Here is a 15,000-nt window from a genome sequence, read left to right as displayed (position 1 = left end):
GATACTGAAGGACGTTTGTAGCTTAATGCTTGTACATGAATCACGTTGATGTGATAAAATTTCATTCATATATATATATATATATATATATATATATATATATATATATATATATATATATATATATATATATATATATATATATATATATATATATATATATATATATATATATATATATATATATATATATATATATATATATATATATATATATATATATATATATATATATATATATATAAATATAACAGTAGTTGTTGGCGCAAGCAAGCCACAGGACAGTGTGACAAGGAGACAATCAGTCATCTACAGGTGATATTTATTTGCCGACGCACTTCGTAACACATTGTTACATCATGAAGGCTAAAAGAGAAAATACACAAATTAAAACACATGGAATAAAACTAACGACTTCAAGAGTCTCAACATGCTTAATAAATATACTTCAAAACAAGACAATTCCTTGCCGCTTTCCTTTTCCCTTTTAGTCATTTAGTCCTCAACTTTTATTCTAGCAGGTGTTTTTTCTGAATTGTCTTGTTTTATTGTATATTTATATAGCATGCTGAGACTCTTAAAGTCGTTAGTTTTATTCCATGTATTTTAATTTGTATATATTCTCTTTTAGCCTTGGTGATGTAACAATGTGTTACGAAACGCGTCGGCAAATAAATATCCCCTATAGATGATCGACTGTCTCTTTGCCACCCTGGCCTGGTGTGTGTGTATAAATATATATATATATATATATATATATATATATATATATATATATATATATATATATATATATATATATATATATATATATATATATATATATATATATGATCTACATACAAACATACACACACACACACTCATACATACATACATACATACATACATACATACATACGTACACACTTCTGTCCCGATCCTTTAAGAAGTTTCAGTTAACAATTCCACTCACATCCGCTTTCCATTTTTCTTTTCCAGCTACGACCTGCGGCAGCCCGAGTCGGGGAGGCACTGGAGCGACGAGACCGTGTTAGGTCAAAGGGCATTCTTCGACCCGACGCTAAATCCTCCCAGCCTCAAGGTCACCCCCGTCAGGTCCCTCGACCAGGACACGTACCGCTGCAGGGTCGATTACGAGAGGGGCCCGTCCAAGACGTCGACGGTACTTTTGGTAGTTATCGGTAAGTACGTAGGCGTAAGAAGGTATAATATTATTCTTTAATTCCTGTTCATATTTCCTTATCATCATGGCTGACTTACAAAAGTCCCATTGGCTGACTTACAAATGTCCAATTGACTTACTTACAAATGTCCAATTGATTTACTTACAAATGTCCAATTGACTGACTTACAAATGTCCAATTGACTTACTTAAAAATGTCCAATTGACTGACTTACAAATGTCCAATTGACTTACTTACAAAGGTCCAATTGGCTGACTTACAAAGGTTCAATTGGTTGACTTACAAAGGTCCAATTGGTTGACTTACAAAGGTCCAATTGGTTAGTTACAAAGGTCCAACTGGTTGACTTTCAAAGGTCCAATTGGTTAACTTACAAAGATCTAGTTTCTTGACTTACAAAGGTCCACTTTTTTTTCTACTTTCAAAGGTTCAGCTAGTTGACCTACAGAAGTCCAATTGGTTGATTTACAAAGATCCAATTGGTTGACTTACTAAGGCCCAACTGACGACTTACAAAAATCCAATTGTTCGACTTACAAAGATTGGTTGAATGAGAAAGGTCCATTTTTTTTACTTCCCAAGGTGCAGCTGGTTGACTTACAAAGGTCCAGTTGTCCAACCGGTTGACCTACAAAGGTCCAATTGGTTGACTTACCGCGCTCCGATTCACAGAGCTGGATACTGACCTCAAATCTCTCTTTATATTAATAATATATCTAAAGCTTTCTTTTCCTTTCCTATTTTCTTAAATCATGTTAATAAATTCTCTACAGCTTTCTTTTTCCCTTTCTCTTTCTTCCTTCGCTCCGGACAGTTCCTCCTTCGCATCCTGTCATCACTGACGAGAGTGGCAACCTGGTGAAGGACACGGCGGGTCCTTACCTGGAGGGCGGAAGGGTCGTCCTTACGTGCAAGACTATTGGAGGTGAGTCTCTCTTCTCCAGAGACTTTCAAGATTTACCATCTTTGTTTTTAATGATGTATCCTTTTTGTTTTTAATGATGTATCCCCCTTCGTTTTTAATGATGTATCCCCCTTCGTTTTTAATGATGTATCCCCCTTCGTTTTTAAAGATGTATCAACGCTGTATCCTCTTTGTATTTAATTATGGATCCCCTTTTACTTTTAATGGTGTATGCTCTTTGTTTTTTATGATGTATCCTTTTTGATTTTACTGAGTATTCTCTTCGTTTTTAATTATGTATCCTCTTTGTATTTAAAGATGTATAAACGATGTATCCCCTTTGTATTTAATTATGTATCCACTTTTGTTTTTAATGATGTATCCTCTTTGTTTTTAACAATGTATCATTTTCGTTTTCAGTGATGTATCCCCTTTGTTTTAAAAAATGTATCATCTGCTTTTAATGATGCAATCTTTGTTTTTAAAGGTGGTCCACTTTGTTTTTAGTGATGGATCCTCTTTGTTTTTAATGATGTATCCCCTTTGTGTTTAACGATGGATCCTCTTTGTTTTAATGGTGTATCCCCTTTGTGTTTAACGATGTATCCTCTTTGTTTTTAATGATGTACCCCCTTTGTTTTTAACGATGGATCCTCTTTGTTTTTAATTAATGCATTCTCTGTTGTTAAGGATGTATCACCTTTGTTTTTAATGATGTATTTCCTCTGTTTTTAATCATGTTTCCTCTTTGTTTTTAATACTGTATTTCCTCTGTTTTTAATCATGTTCCCCCTTTGTTTTGAATGATTTATCCCCTTTGTTTTTAGTGATGCATCCCTTTTGTTTTTAATGATGTATCCCTTTGTTTTTAATGATGTATCCTTTGTTTTTAATGATGTATCACTTTTTTTTAATGACGCACCCCCTTTCTTTTTAATGATGTTTCACTTTTTAATGATGTATCCCTTTGTTTTTAATGATGTATCACTTTTTTTAATGACGCACCCCCTTTCTTTTTAATGATGTTTCACTTTTTAATGATGTATCCCTTTGTTTTTAATGATGTATCACTTTTTAATGATGTATCCCTTTTAGTGATGTATCCCTTTGTTTTTAATGATGTATCACTTTTTTAATGACGCACCCCCTTTCTTTTTAATGATGTTTCACCTTTTAATGATGTATCCCTTTGTTTTTAATGATGTATCCCTTTGTTTTTAGTGATGTATCCCTTTGTTTTTAATGATGTATCACTGTTTTTAATGACGCATCCCCTTTGTTTTTAATGATGTATCCGCTTTGTTTTTAATGATGCATCACCTTTATTTTTAATGATGTATCCCTTTGTTTTTAATGATGTATCCCTTTGTTTTTAATGATGGATCCTCTTTATGTTTAATGATGTATCCTCTTTGTTTTAAAGACGTATCCCAGTCGTCTTTAACAATTTATATAAATTTTTTGTGTATATAGGCTATGCTTATCAGATATCTGTAGTTAATCTATTTCACTTAAAATGACATTTTCAGGAAAAGCAAGCATTTTTTCACACATAATAATACGACAATCATACTAAGTGTTCTCACCTGGCGGGGGCGGGGGGCAGGGGGCGCAGGGGTTTTAAATTGTCATAAAATAATGCTTCATCTTTTCTTTAATAACGTGTTCAAGCTCTAGATTACAAGTGTTATACAGATTAGTTTTAATACAAAAATATAAATATAACATACATGTTATTAATGATAACATTACACACAAACATATATGTAACATTTCAGTACAAAATATAAATATAACTTTCAAGTTATTAATGATAACATTATACACACACACACATATATACACACATATATATATATATATATATATATATATATATATATATATATATATATATATATATATATATATACACACACATATATTATATAAATATGGATATATGTGTCCATATATATAATATATATATATACATATATATATAAATATAATTTTATATATATATATATATATATATATATATATATATATATATATATATATATATATATATATATATATATATATATATATATATATATATATATATCGTAATGCACACATTTCCATTAACAGCAAAATCGAAGATACATGCAAAACAAACAAATCAATTCCTTCATTTCACTCAGCCTAAAGGTCAAAAAGGCTTAGGGACGGGGCAGGGGGAAGGTGGTGTGAGAAGTAGGTGAGAAAAGAAATTGGGGTGGAGGAGCCTATCACCAAGGGATACATAAAAAAAAAAAAAAACAGCCCACTGGAAGATGGATGATTACAGTGGGAAGTGGGAAAAGTGTGGAATCAGAGAGGTAATTCCCACAGCCTTTGTACGTGGGGCTGGAAAGAATTATATACTGATCTTCCCGAGTCAACATGGGATGTAATGGGAGGCTGTATGTTTACAGGAGCGTCTGAGACAGAGGCCAAAAAGCTTCTTCCCCTTCCATACAGAGAGAGAGAGAGAGAGAGAGAGAGAGAGAGAGAGAGAGAGAGAGAGAGAGAGAGAGAGAGAGAGAGAGATTAAATCAACAACAGAAAACTATCCTATTTAAAATCGAAATGCTACATTTGTTCAGGTAAACTAATGGCAAATGTGTGTGTTTGAGAGAGAGAGAGAGAGAGAGAGACGTTATCCAACATATCAGGGAAATGGAATTCGAGGACTGCTCTCAAGGAAGGAAGGAAGAGTCAAGCACGGAAATGATAGCTTGAAAAGAGAGAGAGAGAGAGAGAGAGAGAGAGAGAGAGAGAGAGAGAGAGAGAGAGAGAGAGAGAGAGAGAGAGAGAGATTATCCAACATCTCAGGGAAATAGAATTCGAGGACTCGTCTCAAGGAAGGAAGGAAGAGTCAAGCATGGAAATGATAGCTTGAAAAGAGAGAGAGAGAGAGAGAGAGAGAGAGAGAGAGAGAGAGAGAGAGAGAGAGAGAGAGATGAGTAGCTCGAATGCTGACGCAAGGAAAAATGACCTTGACTTTTCCTCCCAAAAGTTCGGCTGGGCAGAGGACGTTAAGTCCCTTTTATCCTAAACATCGAATGGCCAGAAATCACTGCCTCTTCCCCCGTTGGCTTTAGAAGAGTCGGGAAGGATGTTATCGGTATTAAATATGATCAGTTGAGGAAGGAGCCTTGGAGGATTGCGGCTGAATCCTGCACGAAAAGGAGTCTTAGGAGTTTCACAGACAAGGATTGATGAGATTTACATATATTGTAACGCTCACGACGATCATTTAGAAAACCACTTTTAAAAATTCTTTGAGGAACACTTTGCATATATTTTTGAAAAGTTAGAAATAAGCTATTATTATTATTATTATTATTATTATTATTATTATTATTATTATTATTATTATTATTATTATTATTATTATTGTTGTTTTAAGAAAACTATCGTGCCGGCTTTGTCTGTCCGTCCGCACTTTATTCTGTCCGCACTTTTTTCTGTCCGCCCTCAGAGCTTAAAAACTACTGAGGCTAGAGGACTGCAAATCGGTATGTTGGTCATCCACCCTCCAATCATCAAACATACCAAATTGCAGCCCTCTGGCATCAGTAGTTTTTATTTTAAGGTTAAAGTTAGCCATAATCGCGCTTCTGGCAACTATATAGGATAGGCCACTACCGAGTCGTGGTTAAAGTTTCATGGGCCGCGGCTCATACAGCAATATACGGAGACCACCGAAAGATAGATGTATTTTCGGTGGCCTTGATTATAAGCTGTATAGAAAACTCGATTGCGCCGAAGAACCTTCGGCGCATTTTATATTAATAATATGGAACAAGCCCACCACAGGGGCCACCTACTTCAGATTCAATCTTCCAAAGAATGTGTTCATTTAAAAGAAGTAACAGAAGGAGGTCAGCTATTTGGAAGAAAATATAAATCAAATTAATAAATAAATAGATAAAATGTAAGTATATCATTAAAAAACAAGGTGAATTTCACTGCACTATGAAACAAGTGTTAGGAGAGGGTTGAGGAAAGAAAGCGTATGAACGGAGTTACAGTAAAAGGAATAAAATGGGTTGCAGCTAGGGGCCGAAGGGAAGCTGCAAAGAACCTTAAGTTATGCCTACAGTGCACCGCGTGAGGGGCACTGACGGCGCTATCCAGCTACGGAAATTACAGCAAAAAATTTCGATTACTCTTGCTCGGCTAATACAGTGAACTGGAACTGGATCCAGAAACTTTTAGAGGATAATGTTCTAAAATTCTTTTAGGAATTTGACTGAAAACTATTCTTCAGGGTCCACTATTTAATAGCGAATAATCAAGGGGATGAGATGGGTAAATCTTGAATTTACAAGAGTTTTAGCTAAAAACTGTTATTTTGCTTTCAAAGTTCTATCTAGTTTTCCTTACGCATTAGGAGGGTCTCTTGTTTGTCCATTTTTCATAAGTTGTATTTTAACGGAGATCTTTCACATTCACAATTGATCCCTGATACCCTTTTCCTGCCGAGAGCGACCAGGTTTGCTTAACAGCAGCACCATTAACCAGTTAATGTGTCTCGCTGTCGAACTTCTCAGTTCCAGAGGTCCTTTATTCTTCGCACTGTTGGACTGTGGGACAGTCTCCCTGAGGATGTTGTGAATTTCAAAAGTTCAAGCAAAGATGCAACACATTACTACCCTAAAACAATTCTCCTTGTGTTTTAATAACTTATTTACATATTTATCCATTTATTTATTAATTTGTTTGATAAGATATTTTTTTCCATTATAAAGACTAACCTGTTCTTTCTTTATTTCCTATTACCTTCTGTTACTGCTTTCAAATAAATACATGTGTTGAAAGCTTGAATTTCAAGTCAACGTCCCCTGCAGTGGGCTTGTTTCTTATGAATACAGGGTTCATGTTCAGATTAATAATAATAATAATAATAATAATAATAATAATAATAATAATAATAATAATAAAATAACAGCGTTCAAAGCTTGCGGTAATATTCTTGATTAATTAAACGATACATAAAAATTTCTGTCAAAAAATATTTCACTCTTTGCATCGGTCCTTGCTATTTCAAACCACTATTTTACAATTGGTCCTTGCTATTTCAAACTACTATTTTACAATTGGTCCTTACTATTTCAAACTACTATTTTACAATTGGTCCTTACTATTTCAAACTATTTTATAATCGGTCCTTGCTATTTCAAACTGCTATTTTACAATCGATCCTTGATATTTCAAACTACTATTTTACAATCGGTCCTTGCTATTTCAAACCACTATTTTACAATCGGTCCTTGCTATTTCTAAACTACTATTTTACAATCGGTCCTTGTTATTTCAAACCAATATTTTACAATCAGCTCGCCCATACTCACTTTTCCATCATTTCAAGTTAAACCTGTATACCCTACATACACTACGAAATGACTTCATGCTATCAGCTTCCGCATTTCGTTTACTATTTAACATTTACGCATCCTTTTCTCTTCCTAATCTTTCCCTGGGGTATCTCTTACTTCATCTATTGAATGTTTCACTTCTTCACTCATCATGCCATCATCAGTTAAAGCTACACTCAGGTACCGGTCTAATCGACCACTTACTCTCGTGCTAACTTAGACTTTTAACCACCTCCTTACTCAAACGCAAATGCCTTCAACTGCCCCTTGAGGCTTCTCTTTGCGATAAGAAATTAGATGTCCCATGAGCAAACATCAGGCTCTTCACTTTTAAACATATTTACACACTCTCTCTCTCTCTCTCTCTCTCTCTCTCTCATTTTCGTAGGACGGTGTGCCTGACATGAACTTTTCTGCCCCTCCTCTCTCTCTCTCTCTCTCTCTCTCTCTCTCTCTCTCATTTTCGTAGGACAGTGTGCCTGACTTGAACTTTTCTGCCCCCCATCTCTCTTTCTCTCTCTCATTTTCGTAGGACGGTGTGCCTGACTTGAACTTTTCTGCCCCCCATCTCTCTTTCTCTCTCTCATTTTCGTAGGACGGTGTGCCTGACTTGAACTTTTCTGCCCCCCCTCTCTCTCTTCTCTCTCTCATTTTCGTAGGACGGTGTGCCTGACTTGAACTTTTCTGCCCCCCTCTCTCTCTCTCTCTCTCTCTCTCTCTCTCTCTCTCTTTTCGTGGGACGTGTGCTGACTCTCTCTCTCTCTCATTTTCGTAGGACGGTGTGCCTGACTTGAACTTTTCTGCCCCCTCTCTCTCTCTCTCTCTCTCTCTCTCTCTCTCTCTCTCTCTCTCTCATTTTCGTAGGACGGTGTGCCTGACTTGAACTTTTCTGCCCCCTCTCTCTCTCTCTCTCTCTCTCTCTCTCTCTCTTCTCTCTCTCATTTTCGTAGGACGGTGTGCCTGACTTGAACTTTTCTGCCCCCCCCTCTCTCTCTCTCTCTCTCTCTCTCTCTCTCTCTCTCTCTCTCTCTCTCTCTCTCTCTCTCATTTTCGTAGGACGGTGTGCCTGACTTGAACTTTTCTGCCCCCCCTCTCTCTCTCTCTCTCTCTCTCTCTCTCTCTCTCTCTCTCTCTCTCTCTCTCATTTTTCGTAGGACAGTGTGCCTGACTTGAACTTTTCTGCCCCCCCTCTCTCTCTCTCTCTCTCTCTCTCTCTCTCTCTCTCTCTCTCTCTCTCTCTCTCTCTCTCTCATTTCGTAGGACGGTGTGCCTGACTTGAACTTTTCTGCCCCCCCTCTCTCTCTCTCTCTCTCTCTCTCTCTCTCTCTCTCTCTCTCTCTCTCTCTCTCTCTCTCTCTCATTTTCGTAGGACGGTGTGCCTGACTTGAACTTTCTGCCCCCCCTCTCTCTCTCTCTCTCTCTCTCTCTCTCTCTCTCTCTCTCTCTCTCTCTCTCTCTCTCTCTCTCTCATTTTCGTAGGACGGTGTGCCTGACTTGAACTTTTCTGCCCCCCTCTCTCTCTCTCTCTCTCTCTCTCTCTCTCTCTCTCTCTCATTCTCGTAGGACGGTGTGCCTGACTTGAACTTTTCTGCCCCCTCTCTCTCTCTCTCTCTCTCTCTCTCTCTCTCTCTCTCTCTCTCTCATTTTCGTAGGACGGTGTGCCTGACTTGAACTTTTCTGCCCCCTCTCTCTCTCTCTCTCTCTCTCTCATTTTCGTAGGACGGTGCCTGACTTGAACTTTTCTGCCCCCTCTCTCTCTCTCTCTCTCTCTCTCTCTCTCTCTCTCTCTCTCTCTCTCTCTCATTTTCGTAGGACGGTGTGCCTGACTTGAACTTTTCTGCCCCCCCTCTCTCTCTCTCTCTCTCTCTCTCTCTCTCTCTCTCTCTCTCTCTCTCTCTCTCATTTTCGTAGGACGGTGTGCCTGACTTGAACTTTTCTGCCCCCTCTCTCTCTCTCTCTCTCTCTCTCTCTCTCTCTCTCTTAGAAAGTGGAAAAATCTCTCTCATTTTCGTAGAGACGGTGTGCCTGACTTGAACTTTCTGCCCCCCCTCTCTCTCTCTCTCTCTCTCTCTCTCTCTCTCTCTCTCTCATTTTCGTAGGACGGTGTGCCTGACTTGAACTTTTCTGCCCCCTCCTCTCTCTCTCTCTCTCTCTCTCTCTCTCTCTCTCTCTTCTCTCTCTCTCTCTCTCTCTCTCTCTCTCTCTCTCTCATTTTCGTAGGACGGTGTGCCTGACTTGAACTTTTTCTGCCCCCCCTCTCTCTCTCTCTCTCTCTCTCATTTTCGTAGGAATGAAATGCCTGACTTGAACTTTTCTGCCCCCCCTCTCTCTCTCTCTCTCTCTCTCTCTCTCATTTTCGTAGGACGGTGTGCCTGACTTGAACTTTTCTGCCCCCTCTCTCTCTCTCTCTCTCTCTCTCTCTCTCTCTCTCTCTCTCATTTTCGTAGGACAGTGTGCCTGACTTGAACTTTTCTGCCCCCATTCTCTCTCTCTCTCTCTCTCTCTCTCTCTCTCTCATTTTCGTAGGACGGTGTGCCTGACTTGACTTTTCTGCCCCCTCTCTCTCTCTCTCTCTCTCTCTCTCTCTCTCTCTCTCTCTCTCTCTCTCTCTCTCTCTCATTTCGTAGGACGGTGTGCCTGACTTGAACTTTTCTGCTCTCTCTCTCTCTCTCTCTCTCTCTCTCTCTCTCTCTCTCATTTTCGTAGGACGGTGTGCCTGACTTGAACTTTTTTGCCCCCTGCTCTCTCTCTCTCTCTCTCTCTCTCTCTCTCCCTCTTTCCCATTTTCGTAGGACGGTGTGCCTGACTTGAACTTTTCTGCCCTCTCTCTCTCTCTCTCTCTCTCTCTCTCTCTCTCTCATTTTCGTAGGACGGTGTGCCTGACTTGAACTTTTCTGCCCCCCCCTCTCTCTCTCTCTCTCTCTCTCTCTCTCTCTCTCTCATTTTCGTAGGACGGTGTGCCTGACTTGAACTTTTCTGCCCCCCCTCTCTCTCTCTCTCTCTCTCTCTCTCTCTCTCTCTCTATCTCTCTCATTTTCGTAGTACGGTGTGCCTGACTTGAACTTTTCTGCCCCCTCTCTCTCTCTCTCTCTCTCTCTCTCTCTCTCATTTTCGTAGGACGGTGTGCCTGACTTGAACTTTGAACCCTCTCTCTTCTCTCTCTCTCTCTCTCTCTCTCTCTCTCTCTCTCTCTCTCTCTCATTTTCGTAGGACGGTGTGCCTGACTTGAACTTTTCTGCCCCCATCCCCGTCTCTCTCTCTCTCTCTCTCATTTTCGTAGGACGGTGTGCCTGACTTGAACTTTTCTGCCCCCCCTCTCTCTCTCTCTCTCTCTCTCTCTCTCTCATTTCGTAGGACGGTGTGCCTGACTTGAACTTTTCTGCCCCCTCTCTCTCTCTCTCTCTCTCTCTCTCTCTCTCTCTCTTATAGCTCATTTTCGTAGGACGGTGTGCCTGACTTGAACTGGCCCCCCTCTCTCTCTCTCTCTCTCTCTCTCTCTCTCTCTCTCTCATTTTCGTAGGACGGTGTGCCTGACTTGAACTTTTCTGCCCCCCCTCTCTCTCTCTCTCTCTCTCTCTCTCTCTCATCTTCTCTCTCATTTTCGTAGGACGGTGTGCCTGAACTGAACTTTTCTGCCCCCCCTCCTCTCTCTCTCTCTCTCTCTCTCTCTCTCTCTCTCTCTCTCTCTCTCTCTCATTTTCGTAGGACGGTGTGCCTGACTTGAACTTTTCTGCCCCCCCTCTCTCTCTCTCTCTCTCATTTCGTAGGACGGTGTGCCTGACTTGAACTTTTCTCCCCCTCTCCTCTCTCTCTCTCTCTCTCTCTCTCTCTCTCTCTCTCTCTCTCTCTCTCTTTCTCTCTCATTTTCGTAGGACGGTGTGCCTGATTTGAACTTTTCTGCCCCCCTCTCTCTCTCTCTCTCTCTCTCTCTCTCTCTCTCTCTCTCTCTCTCTCTCTCTCATTTTTCGTAGGACGGTGTGCCTGATTTGAACTTTTCTGCCCCCCTCTCTCTCTCTCTCTCTCTCTCTCTCTCATTTTCGTAGGACAGTGTGCCTGACTTGAACTTTTCTGCCCCCCCCTCTCTCTCTCTCTCTCATTTTCGTAGGACAGTGTGCCTGACTTGAACTTTTCTCCCCCTCTCTCTCTCTCTCTCTCTCTCTGTCTCTCTCTCTCTCTCTATCTCTCTCATTTTCGTAGGACGGTGTGCCTGACTTGAACTTTTCTGCCCCCTCTCTCTCTCTCTCTCTCTCTCTCTCTCTCTCTCTCTCTCTTTCATTTTCGTAGGACGGTGTGCCTGACTTGAACTGGCCCCCTCTCTCTCTTTCTCTCTCTTCCCAAGACGGTGCCTTGCTTGAACTTTCTGCCTTCTCTCTCTCTCCCTCTCTCTTTTCCTAAGACGGTGCCTGGCTTGAACTCACTCACTTTCTCTCTCTCTCTCTCTCTCTCTCTCTCTCTCTCTCTCTCTCTTTTCCTAAGACGATGCCTGGCTTGAACTCACTCACTCACTGGCGAAATCTAGCTTGCATCGGTGATATTCAATACGATGAATTGGCAGGAAGGGAACTTGGTTTGCTGATCATGGAGATTAATTAGCATTGACCAAAAGATGTGAAATCATTCACAGACATATTGAAAGGATACGATCCTTCAAGCTGGAGCAAATCTGTAGAAAATATAATGAAAAAATAATAGAAGAGATACCAATGAAAGTTCAAGTTATCAAAAGACTTATAAAGAAAATCTACAAAAATCAACACATTCCATCAAAGAAAATAAGTAAGGTGGAATTAGTGAATATATTGATTGATGCAATAGGCAAACGGATGCCTAAAGCATGTAAACTATGTAAATAGATTGTAAATCCACAAAAACCTGATTAGGAAATGCTATGCTTGCCAACCGACACACCCGTCATGTGCTGAAGTTGAGCAAAATAGAAATAAGGACACAAAAATATTTTGCTCAACATGTCTAGTATGGATAGACAAGGTCATTAAATCAAGACTTAATGTACAGATTGTGGAGGATGAAGAAGATGAAGAAGATGAAGAAGAGGAAGAAGAGGAAAATAGAGAAGAAAATAAGACTGAAGAGAGAAAAAAGATTAATGAAAACAAAGAACAGGATAATAGTATGGATGCAGAGAAACTCATAGATTCTACATATGAGGCAATACAGCAACATACATATGAAGAAATAAATTATGACCTGATAAATCAAAATAAAATCCCAAAGAGGTTGTACCTAGATCTCCATACTGAGGAATGAACAAGAAAAAGAAAAGAAAAGAAAGACACAGTATGCACCCTTTTGAAAAGAGGGAATTGCAGGTTTGGTGAAAGATGTTATTACAAACATCCCAAGATATGTCACAATTATGAGATCTATGGCAAATGTGCATATCTAGATGGCTATGAAGAGAATGCAGAGATCTACATCCAAAAATATGTAGAAACTGGAAAGAAGGAAATGGATGTAGGTTTAATAAGAAATGTAGGTACATGCATCCTGTAGCCATGAAAGACCAAAATCAAAATCAAAAAATAAAATACATATAAAAACCAAGGAAAAAATGAAACAAATAAAGAAAAGAACAAAGATCATGTGATGAAGGCAAAAAGCAAGCCAACAACGCATTATGAAAAGTCAGCACCACGATATGAGCCATCAGCACCTAGATATAGCACAAGGAACAAGCAATGTATCTATGATGCAAGGGGATGGTGCAGATATGGAGATAAGTGCAGGTTTATGCACAAAGTGAATAAATATGAAGCTGGAAGAACAAATATAATGGAAAAAGTTGGATTTTTAATGTACGAATTTCTGAAATGAAAAAGATCAACATATCAGAACAGGAAAGAGACATGGGAAAATCCTTATTATTACCCATATTAGATAATGGAGATAATATGCAAACAATCATAGTGATGAACGCAAGGGTCTAGTTTCGAGTAACTCAAAAGAAAGATAGAGTTCTTAGAAGAACTAACCCAAAATGAAAAAATAGAAATATTGAATATAAGTGAAACCTGGTATTCCCAAGAGACTGGTAATGATGACCAGATAAAGGGTTTCCAAACTTATAGATCAGATAGAAAAAATAGAAATCAAGGGGGAACCGTGATATATGGGAGAGATGCCAATCAAGGAAAAAAATCTGTGAGAAATATAGTAACACAGAATGTGAATTAATAGCGGTAGAATTTGAATCTGAAAAATTAGTGAACATTGTAAATATTAGACCCCTAATACTAAAGAGTTTGACATAATAATTGAAAAACTGGATGAAATATGTAGAAATCACAAGGACTGGACTATACTCCTAACCGGAGACTTTAACTTTCCTTTGTAGAATGGAAAGAACGAATAGGAGACTGTGGTTGTATTTATACATATAAAAAGAGAGCAATAGTAGTGCAGAAGATAAGAGGCAATTTGAAAAGCTATTAGATATGCTACTAGAACATAACATTCAGCAAATAAATCACCTACCAACAAGAAAGGATAATATTTTAGACCTAGTATTTGTGAATGAGGTGAACTATGTTAAAGAAATAATAGTATATAACACGATATTTCGGACCATAATGTCATAGAATTAACAGTCCGTTCCAGAACATACGAAAACAAAGAAAAGCAAGAGACGAAAAATGGGAAGGATATGGAAAATACAATTTCTATAGTAAGAATATAAATTGGTCAAAAATAAATGAAGAATTAAACAAAGAATGGGAAAACATATTTGTAAGTGATGATATACAGGTAAATACCGATATATTATATAAAATATTAGAGGAAATAGTGGAAAAATATATACCGAAGAAAAAAGTAAGCATCAGTCACGAATTCCAAGAGACAGAAGGATCTTGTTCCAGAAAATTAGAAAGTGGAAAAAGCTCTTGCAAAAGAAAAGAATGCATGGAAAGTGATGGAACTAAAAAGTAAGATAGAAAATGCAGAACAAAAGATTATACAATCAAAAGAAAATGAAAAATGGAACCTAGAAGAAATGACACTACAAAATATCAAGCAAAACCCTAAAATTTTTATTCATATGCAAAAAGATGAATAAAATAAGAGTAGAAATAGGCCCTCTAAGAATTGAAGGGCGATTAACGAATGAAAAAAAGGAAATATGTAACATATTAGCAGAAAGATATAAGAGTGAATTTACACCTAAATTGACAATGAAGATAATGATACAGAAATAAGAGATGAAAATACTGAATACTTATCAGATATAGATATTACAGAAGCCGATATTGTGCAGGCTATTAATGAAATTAAAAATGGATCAGCAGCAGGACCAGATGGAGTACCTGCCATATTGTTAAAGAAAGTGGTTCATTCAATCATCCATTTGCTTATTAAGGCAAAGTATAGATACAGGCAAGATTTATGATGAGCATAAATTAGCATATATTACTCCTACTTTCAAAAGTGGTTCAAGACTAGAGGCAAGTAATTATAGGCCTGTGAGTCTGACATCTCATATTATGAAAGTATATGAAAGGGT

The 15,000-nt window shown here is 38.4% G+C and overlaps 1 protein-coding gene across 1 annotated transcript in view; it reads left to right on the top strand.

Moving 5' to 3' along the window:
• The window catches only part of LOC136840648 (nephrin-like), a 482,146-nt gene that overhangs the window by 310,907 nt on the left and 156,239 nt on the right, over nt 1-15,000 (top strand). The window contains exons 4-5 of the mRNA XM_067107345.1: nt 982-1,184; nt 2,002-2,112. Of these exons, the coding sequence (XP_066963446.1) occupies nt 982-1,184; nt 2,002-2,112 (314 nt within the window). The remainder of the gene's footprint in view (nt 1-981; nt 1,185-2,001; nt 2,113-15,000) is intronic.

This window comes from Macrobrachium rosenbergii, chromosome 8 (assembly GCF_040412425.1).
Source record: "Macrobrachium rosenbergii isolate ZJJX-2024 chromosome 8, ASM4041242v1, whole genome shotgun sequence".
Lineage (NCBI taxonomy): Eukaryota > Metazoa > Arthropoda > Malacostraca > Decapoda > Palaemonidae > Macrobrachium > Macrobrachium rosenbergii.
The sequence above is the reverse complement of the archived record's forward strand: the minus strand, read 5'-3'. Positions and strand labels throughout refer to the sequence as shown.